This window comes from Toxorhynchites rutilus, chromosome 2 (genome assembly GCF_029784135.1).
Source record: "Toxorhynchites rutilus septentrionalis strain SRP chromosome 2, ASM2978413v1, whole genome shotgun sequence".
Taxonomy (NCBI): domain Eukaryota; kingdom Metazoa; phylum Arthropoda; class Insecta; order Diptera; family Culicidae; genus Toxorhynchites; species Toxorhynchites rutilus.
The window spans coordinates 182,142,242-182,152,247 of NC_073745.1; the positions used below are offsets into that span (position 1 = coordinate 182,142,242).

The 10,006-nt window shown below is 38.3% G+C and overlaps 1 protein-coding gene across 1 annotated transcript; it reads left to right on the forward strand.

Moving 5' to 3' along the window:
* Positions 1 to 262: 262 nt before the first annotated feature.
* LOC129770773 (sugar transporter SWEET1) lies at positions 263 to 5,930 on the forward strand. The gene is made up of 6 exons (XM_055773831.1): positions 263 to 378; positions 439 to 530; positions 602 to 679; positions 1,599 to 1,825; positions 1,891 to 2,066; positions 2,125 to 5,930. The coding sequence occupies exons 2-6, from the start codon at positions 445 to 447 to the stop codon at positions 2,257 to 2,259; spliced, it is 702 nt and encodes a 233-aa protein (XP_055629806.1). The 5' UTR covers positions 263 to 378; positions 439 to 444; the 3' UTR covers positions 2,260 to 5,930.
* Positions 5,931 to 10,006: the final 4,076 nt, after the last annotated feature.

Here is a 10,006-nt window from a genome sequence, read left to right on the forward strand (position 1 = left end):
TGTTGTTTACAACTCGGTCCGGTTATATAGTTGAATAGTGGCTAACTTTAAACTCCATGTTAAATGTGAACACCTCCATGTGAAACCGAAATATGAAAATCGCTCATGCTGTTAGAATAAAGCAGCGCATTTTTCGATTTCAATCCTCGTAAATGATATGTTGATAAACAAATGACGCCATATTGATTTTGATTTTGGGTAGCCTATATTCAATTGATGTCTAACCCCTGGTGGTTTTAGCAAGTTGGCCCACCTTAGGATATACTTCTACGCGCCTTGGTTCCTATATAAACATATACTCAACAAGTGATACTACATTGTTTACTATTGCAATGGATAAACGCACTGGAGACAATTCCGTTTATTTTGAATAGTAATGTACGCAAATTGACAACAATTTTAAGTAATTATAGTAGGGTTTATCAGAGTGTATTACAGCAAATTATGGCCCTGATGGAAAATCTGTCATTCAAGGACTTCTTAGCATCTTCAGCAACAGTATCTACAGTGTTTCAATTTTTGACTGGATCGTATGTAGAAGATACTATGAGAAATAAATCAAAAGAAATATATACCCAAATATGCGATTCTCTCTTTCCAGGCTTATCTGTTACAAATATATAAGGAAGAAATCTACTGGAGAGACTTCAGGACTTCCCTTTGTAGCCGGTTTTCTGTCGTAAGCGCCAACGCAACTATTTCTGTAATTTTCAAACTGTCACGATGAAAAACGTGAAACAAATTGTCTCCGTTAACGCTCGAATAATGATATTTAGATGTTCAAATTGTCCTATTATGCATATTCAATTCATCAACCTTTTAACGTCTAGTCAAAGTGGACCAAGTGAATTCATTATCAATCAGTACAGTAATCGTTCGCGAACTGGTTCTGGTTTAACTGGGCGAACGTTAACTGGTCCTTGGACCATTTAAAAAGCAGAATTCCGTAAACAATCGACGCCATATTCAAATGGAAGATTTGCCGTGAGGGGCATTCGAATGTAATTTGAAATGTTATGAAAATTGACATTATTTTCGCATAACAAAAACATTAAATTACGGAAAAATAATTTCCTCAAATTATATTTCATACCTGTTGTCGCACTCAATGCGAAACTTCCATTGGAATCCTTTTGTTCATCAAATTTCATGATCAACGCGAATCAAACAATTCATTGAAGTTCCCCTCGATTTTATTTGACGTTTATCATGCCGGACCAGTTAAAACGCGAATGTCGATAACTGGTTTCCCTTTTCACCCAGTTAATGAATGTTTACTGTACATATAACGAAACGTCTGTCATAGAATGTATTAGTTTTTTTCATGATATTATACTACTTCAAATCATGTAGAATTTACTTTAAAATATTTAGATTGAATTAAGCAAAGCTTTTGATTTTTGATAAAAATATATTTGTGAAACATTCCATTTGCATCAATTTTTCGTTGAAAATCAGGAACATTTTTGCCGATTGGCTGACTATTGATTTCAGTTGTATTGATGTTTCTAACATTTATCAGATTTTCATTTTATCGATTCACTGCAATTCACCGAATGGGTTAAAATTAGAACTCTACCACTATTGTATATTTCTAGCTGCTTCCTGTGGTTCAAATATGGTATACTCACAGAAGAGCATACTGTTATTTTCGTAAATATCATTGGATCGGCATTGTTTTTCGCATATGTCCTGATTTACTTCACATTCTCCGTTAATAAACGGGTAATAATACGCCAGTTCCTCGGGGTGTGCGTTTTTATTCTAGTCTGTACTGTCTATACGACATATGAGTTGAATCCAGCTAAAGCAATAGAGGTTATAGGTACATCAAATTCTATATCAATGTAGTATTGTTTGTGTTATGTCGTATTCTTCTCATCTTTGTAGGACTCGTTTGCTGTTGCGTGGGAGTTTTATTTTTCGCGTCACCACTAACGAAACTGGCGCACGTTATGCGTACAAAGAATGCAGAAAGTCTTCCATTCCCGATTATAATTGCTTCATTCTTCGTATCTTTACAATGGTTTATTTACGGTTTACTTATTGATGACAAATTTATTCAGGTGACTGGTTATATCAATATTACCTGTAAAATTGGTTTTAAAGCTCTCATTTTTGCAGGTACCCAACTTGTTAGGGTGCATATTATCATCAATTCAACTGTTCCTGTATGTCATATACCCAAGTCAAAACTTGACTTCAATTGCGGAAGGTGCATCATACCAATTATTGCGCTCACAAGATAATATACTTTGAAGTCGAACGAGTAATGCCCAGTGAGAATGGTGGTTCACATTTCCGGTCTATTCTGTATATATTATGTAACAACTTTATGGTACAGGTCATCACTGAAAATAACCGGATATAAGAAATATTATGGTCTATCCGTAAAATGTTGATACAACTATGTGTTATACATTGATAATTAGATAGTAGTGCTAATGGTAACAGTTGTAGTATAGATAAGTATTATTTAGTTTTCTGTAGTTTTTTTTTTCTGAGGCAAGAATTAGATTTCTTGGAAAATTAGAAATGAAACAATTATTAAACCAGTGGAATAGAATAGAAAACACATTCTGGTATTCCAGATTTTTTTTTCCGATGTCGATTCTCATTTGTTTTATGAAACAATCAATACAATGCGCCATAATTATGACTTGGCTTACCAAAAAACAAGAAGTGGGTTATGTCTTTGATAAAACCGCAAGGTGGACGTAGGACTTGACTTTGCAATAAATAAGTAACAAGCATATAAATCTTAGACATTTCATCTTTCGAATAAAGTGATTATCATACCACCTCGTTCAGCAGGAAAAGAATTATTAACGCACAAAGGGGGAATCGATTCCTCCTCGGAAATACCCAGTGCAAATAGTACCCACTTCCCAAGCCCCGACAGTTGGAATCATCGTTGATCCGGAGCAGGATTATTAACACTTGTGAAGGAATGGATTCCTCCTCGGAATTAAACAGCAAAAATAAGATATCCTTCCCAACAATTCCAACTTCCCAATAACGACGATCGATTGCAGCATTCGTGAACAAATAATTTTATAACGCTGCTCTCATAAATGTGATTTATTCGATATGTCATATAATATCCACTTCGATAATATCCACTGCACCATATCATATCGTATTCTCCACTATCAAATCCATAGTCAATGGTACCCTTCGGTATCGAATTATCATCGATATCTTGGTTTTCGCTAAATGCTCCGTTCAGTCCGAATGCAGAAGAGAAATGGAATAGAAAAACGACAAACGGGAGAAAGAGATGTTGGAGGTTGAAAGGGGATTGGCAGAAAAATTCTGCATTTTATCTTTCGAATAATGTGATTATCATACCACTTCACTTTGTCAGAAAGAGATTATTAATACTCAAATGAGAAATCTTGTCCTCCGAGGAAATACCCAGCGCAAATTAGAATCACACACAAGAAAAATTATAACGCAGCTTTCATCAGAGTGATTTCTTCGATATGGTGGAATATCCACTACATCTTGTCATATATTTCGTATTCTTCATTATCAAATCCATAGTCAATGGCACCCATCGGTATCGAATTATCATCGACACTACGATTTTCGCTAATACTCCTTTAAGTTCGGCCTGCAGAAACTTTTCTGAACTCTAATCCATCAAATTTGGTGTCCCTGGAAAGGGCCGTTGATTATATGCTAAGGTACTAAGGTGATAATGACGAAAGCGGAAGCGTGCCAGTTGGATGACCTTGGGCATGATGTGACGCGTTTTTGCGTGGATAGCACACAAATTGGTATCTTCGATTATGCCGACTAAATATGCCTCGGTTGCCTTCTGCAGTGCCATAACGGTGAAACTTTGGAGGCGCAAGTCGGTTTTGAAGTCCTGGGCAATTCCACGAACCAAACGCTGGAAAGGTAGCTTGCGTATCAGCAATTTGGTCGACTTCTGATAGCGACGAATTTCACGCAAAGCGACGTTCCCGGTCTGTATCGAAGTGGCTTCTTCACACCTCCTGCGGCTGGTGCGCTTTTCCGAGCTGCTTTCGTAGTGCCTTACCACCGGTAGATTTAAGAGCTGTCTGCTTGGTCTCAATGAAACGTTCTCAGAAGAGAAATGGAATTGGAAAAGAAGAGCATAATGCATAGGCGTCTGAGTGCGACCGTCCTCATCTCACATCGCCGCATCAACTGGATTTCCAGAGCGAGTGCGAGTTTATATACGGTTTCAATAATCTGTTTTTTAAGCAATTTTAAAGCTATTGAAGCAAGTTTTCGGGTCAATAATTAATAATCATATAATTCCTGAACATTTTGTCTTTCGAATGATATGATTATCATACCACTCCGTTCAGCCGGAAAAGAGGTATTAAAGTTCAAAACCTTGCAGTCCAGCGTCACTCTCTCGTTTTTGAAACTTTCAACTTACCCCGGTACAGAAATGAAAGACGTAGTCCTACGTCAAAAAAAATCTGTTCATGGCTGCAACTCCTCATTTACGTGCTCACAAATTTTCGCTGGATCCGCTAGGTTCGCTTGCTTCACAATTACCGTTCTCGCCCTCATTATGGCCAGCATAAACTGCGGGGTTTGTTCAGTTTATCTGTTACGATATTCACATGAATCCTTATTGTACCTTGTGGACAATTGATTATTTCGAGAAAAATAGAATTTTATTTGTGAGATAGCTGCGAAATGTTTCCTATCAATTGATGCAAACATCTTTGTGTTCTATTAAGAAATGCTCGAGTTATAAGTAGTGATGAAGCGTATAGTAGTTTAGGCAGATATCGGATATCCGGCAAGCTTCGAGGCCGGATATTCGGCTCTTTATTTGCTGATACGAAACTGGGAGAAACTGCATGCGTGCATGAAGCTAAGAAAAGATTACATTTTAGGCAGTAATTAACATATCTTTATATAGCAATAATGAACTACGATTAAATTTCCCGTATGGAATGAACATCCCTTAATAGAGTATCAAGTTTTCTGCAAGGAATATTGAACACTTTTTTCTGTCATCGATTTTCTATGATGGATATGTTGAAATCATTTTAAACCTGATACGCGAAGCTCACGGCCCCCTTTGGGACAGTTTCAACGAAGTAGAAAATTTCGACATTTATGCGAAAACATTTCGAATGGATCGCAATCACGTTTCTTACGTTAGATAGTCATTAAACTCTAAGCAGTACTCCAATTGACAAGGTTTTTTAGAGTTCATCTTTCAACTCCTTACAGTAGTGTTTACAAAGCAAGACTGTTCTCTGAAGCTGACCTGGTGTACGAAGCAAAGTGTAATTGGTCGGTTAAAAAATTAATAATAATAAAAATGATAGTGTTAATGAAATAATGTTATGAGTTAATATTAAATTAATTTTGAAAAAAAAGATTCATCTTGCGTTAATGAGAAATTATTGATTTTTTTTCTAATATCCGGTATTCGGTCAGATAGTAGGTCACTATCCGGTATCCAGCCGGATACCAAATATTGGCCGGATAGGCCGGATACCGGATAGTTACCGGATATTCGTTTCATCTCTAGTTATGAGCCTTCGAAATCTTTCGTTTTTCCTACATTTTCAGTGTTTAGATTTCCATTTAAATGTACACCCCATGATAGAAATGAGAGTCGTAGAAAATTTTAAAAGTTATCATGTATAGTTATCATCATATATCAATTAATGTAAATACACGATCTCTTATCAATAAACAAAGCTGAATGCCAAATAAGGCAAAGTATGTCGATAAAAACGGAACACTCTGCACCAGGGCCCGAAATCTTCGAAGGTGAAAAATGAGGACCGACTCTACTCCCAGTAGCTTCGCTTCGACTAGAACTGCTTCGGCAGTCGCCGCCAACAAAAAATGACTTGACTAGAAAATGAATTGACTAGCGCTGACTAGCGAGGATGACTGGTGAACTAGTCCAGTCAGTGGTTATTTTAACTGACTCGACTAATGAATACAAATCTGCCTCTTCATTCAACTGACTTCAATCCATATTTCCATTTCCCCCTGATACTAATTTTGTACACGCGTACGCACGTCCATATAAAGAGGAACGAATACTTGATTCCTGATGCAAAAAAAACAGGAAGTGGGTTATATCTATGGTATAACCGCAAGGGTGACGTAGGACTATCGTTGATTTAGAGATCATTTGTATGAAGTTGAATCTGAATTCATTCTGAATGAATGAATACTTGGAGAACTTCGAAAACGAGAGCGTTACGTTGGAGGCACAAGGTTTTATGCATCCAATATTGGATACGGAAATATCCTACTGATGGGGAAGAATAATCTTCAGAAGCTATCCTGTTGATTGCGATTGATTGAAAAATCACAAAACCTAATGTATTTGGTCACAGTGTTACATGGATAGAAAACATTAAAATAAACTCTTTCATATGAATGTAATTTTAAATTCCCAGAGGAACTGGCAGATTATTTTCAGTAACGATTATATATTTCCACATTTTCCTCGATACTGGAAGCCCACCAGTGGTTAATGCTAACTCGATAACCATCTGTTAATAGCACTTGATTGAAACATATTTGGTTACAGTGTTACATGGACAGAAAACATTCAAATAAACTCTTTCACATGAATGTATTTTTAAATTCCTAGAGGAACTGGCAGATTATTTTCCGGATCTTTCTCGATCCAAACGGAAAGAATTCCGTGCGTGTATGTGTGTGTGTGTAGCGGCTGCTTCGAGATCTTCCCGGGGAACCGTTTGTAGCATCACTCTCCTCCTGATGGATTCCCTTCTGGCCTAAGGTGCACAAACAGGCTCTTGGTGACACCGTTCATCCGCGCTTTCATGATAAATGAAGAGCTTCACCACAACAGCGACAACATGCTCCAATCGCTGTTCAATTAGAACTGAGTGGATTTCCGAGCGGCGCTCGCTTATATACCGATTGGTGATTTCAATAGCCTATTTTGAAAGCAAATTTAAGACTATTGAAACAAGTTTTTGGATCAGAAAGTAACAAGTATAGAACGCGTAGACATTTTATCTTTCGAATGAAGTGTTTATCATACCATTTCGTTCAGTTGTTTAGGAGCTATTAGCACTCAAAATCTCGGTCTTCGGCGTAACGCTTTCGTTTTCGAAACTTTGATTTTACACCCCGGTATAGAAATGAAAGACGTAGTCCTACGTCAAAAGTAGTTACCCCATCAATGGACGGTTTTTTTTTCTACCCATCGTGAACTCAAACCAACGAACTTAGACATTTATCAAGTATGCTATAAAGGTCCTCGCATTAGTATTAGTTAGTATTAGGCGTGCAAAATAGCGCACACACACTGCACGCTATTTTATACGTGTGAGTAGTTTTCGTGTACGATACAAAAAAAGACGGGTGGGTAATGTTGGGGACATAACCGGAGTGACGTAGGACTATACAAAGGGGACAGCTTTTGTTAAATATATATTTTAAATATATTGCTTTATTTTCTTCTCCTACGTGAATACCTACCTATCTACCTGAAAAATTGATTAGTTTACTGTTTACTCTTTATGAATATGTTGATGGTTCTGAAAAGAACCTTTGGTGTTGTGTTTTTGTTATCACTCGATATTCCCATCTTGTTCGGTTAAACCTTCCTGTTTAGCTATTGCGTTTGCCACTCGCCACAGCTTTCACAGTTGGAATATTTCTTCCCATCCAGCTTGTGACATGTTGTTCAGTAAATTACATTTGATGCGACGTGCCGGAGAAACACTTTGCCACTCACTGAAACTAATTGTTGCCTTGATGAGCGCCGAACCGAAGCTGCTCTGTTCTTGATGCGGGTTTTCTGATTGTCGTGAGCAGCTTTGCAAACCAACTCGAGCACTCCGACGGCCGAAACTCTATAATCGCTGTTAGGTATACTGGTGCTCCGGCACCAATCCGTTCGGCCTAGTTACCCTTGCGGAGCATTCAGTGAATGCGACCAACAGGGAACTGGAGACTTGCACGGTTCGAGTGAGACTTTGCCTTTCCCTTAACTTGTCCTCCTTTGTTATGTCCACGATGCCGATGCCGTACAACCACACGGGTTTACGGTTTGAAAGAAAATAAGATATTTATTTGGGGTCCGCGTGTTTTATACTCTAGCGGTACACACTCACAGGATAGAGACAAATCGGCAGACTCAGCCAGAGGGGCGAGTCCAACGAGACGAACGAATGAGCGTTAAAAGGGAGCGATGGCAAAAAATACATTCATTACGATTTGTTCGCTCGTTGGATTCACAGGCAGGCTAAAAAGGGTCCTTTTCAGGATCACAAAATTATCTTCAATCTAAAGAGTTTATTGTTTTGTTATCACTCGATATCCCCATCTTGTTCGGCTAAACCTTTCTGTTTAGCGATTGCATTTGCCACTCGCCACAGTTAGAAAATTTCTTCCCATCCAGCTTGTGACATATTTTACAGTAAATTACAGTATATTACATTCAATGGCACATCGCATTACAACCACTCAGTATCGGATTGGAGGTAATTTTAACCTGTAATTGAACATTTGCGATGACAGTGGAACAGTGTCGACTTTCAATGTGGGGTCATAATTTGGACCCCGAACTCTATGTTTACAAAAATGTCCAACTAAATATGTCGCATTGCAGGTCCGTCGAATTAGCTAAATGTCGAGATAAGTGTAAATTACTGTACTTTCAATCTAGAAGCAATTTAAGAATTGGTGAAAATCAATAAGCTCAGAACAACTGCCAAATTCACATACTCATCATATCCTGGCAAACAAATTATGAAAAAATCAATTTGTGTTTTATTATTATTTTGCATAATGTTTTAGAAAGCATTGAACTGTATTTCCTAAACTCTTTTTTGGAAGGTTTAATGGCCCTGAAAAGCGCCTTGTTTTATGGAATGGTTCCAATTTAAAAAACTTAGTACTCGTGGTTTTGAAAAAAACCATTTCGAACGCCCTCGATGCCGCCTTGTTCTGGATTTGCCACCAAAGCAGTTTGTATAAAGAACAAACTTTTTTCTTCTGCTACCTGATGCCGTTTTGCGATTGCGTTTGCCACTCGCCACTCGCTGCAACTGCCTGTTGTCTTGATGTCCACCGAACCGAATGTGTTCTGTTCTGAATGCGGGTTTTCTTATCGTCGCGAGCAACTTTGTCAGCTAACTCGATCACTTCGGCGGCCGAAACTATATAACGCCGGCTAGGTGGACTGGTACTAACGCGCTCGGCCTAGCTACCCTTGCGGGGAACTGCAGATCAACACGGTTCGAGCGGGATTTTGCCTTTCCCTTCACTTTTCCTCCTTTACCATGTCCAGACATGGCTGCTTGTGTTGGTTTGTTGATGTGTTGTGATGCGAACCGATGTGGTGTACGGTTTGAATGAGAATGATCGTTACGGCAGCGGAGCGGGGATTTTTAAGCTGACTGGCTGGCTCGAGAATTACGCATGTGTGAGACTGCGACCAATGTTTCGTTCATTTTTTTCTTTTTCCTTTCCAATCGTGCTTCATTCTATTTCACTGCTGCTCTGGTTGCCCGTTTTGGTCGGTACGATTTGAGGAGCACAAAATGGACCAATCAAAAATGGGCACATAGTGCATTTTGACAATGCTTAATATTTCACAATTATTCAATTATTTATCTCAAGAAAAATGAGATGTTATTCGTTATGATAGATGCGTAGATATATTTCCTATCAATTGATGCAAAAATCTTTGCGATCTATTGAGAAATGCTCGAGTTATAAGCGTTCCAAATCTTGCATTTTTTCCTACTTGTTCAGTGCCTAGATTTCCATTTCACCCCCTATATCTTCCGGTTAGACGTAGTCCTACGCAAAACAGTAAAGAAACAGTATGTTGAATTGCAAGAAACTGCATCAAAGTTTTGGGAAACATGAGTTTTCAAAGATATAATTGAAGTTCTTCTTAACATGCCCGTTTTACCCCCACCTCCCATACACAGTGAATATTCCAGTGGATTGAGGTCTGGGCTACCGAATGACCGATTATTTGTGGAGATGAAGT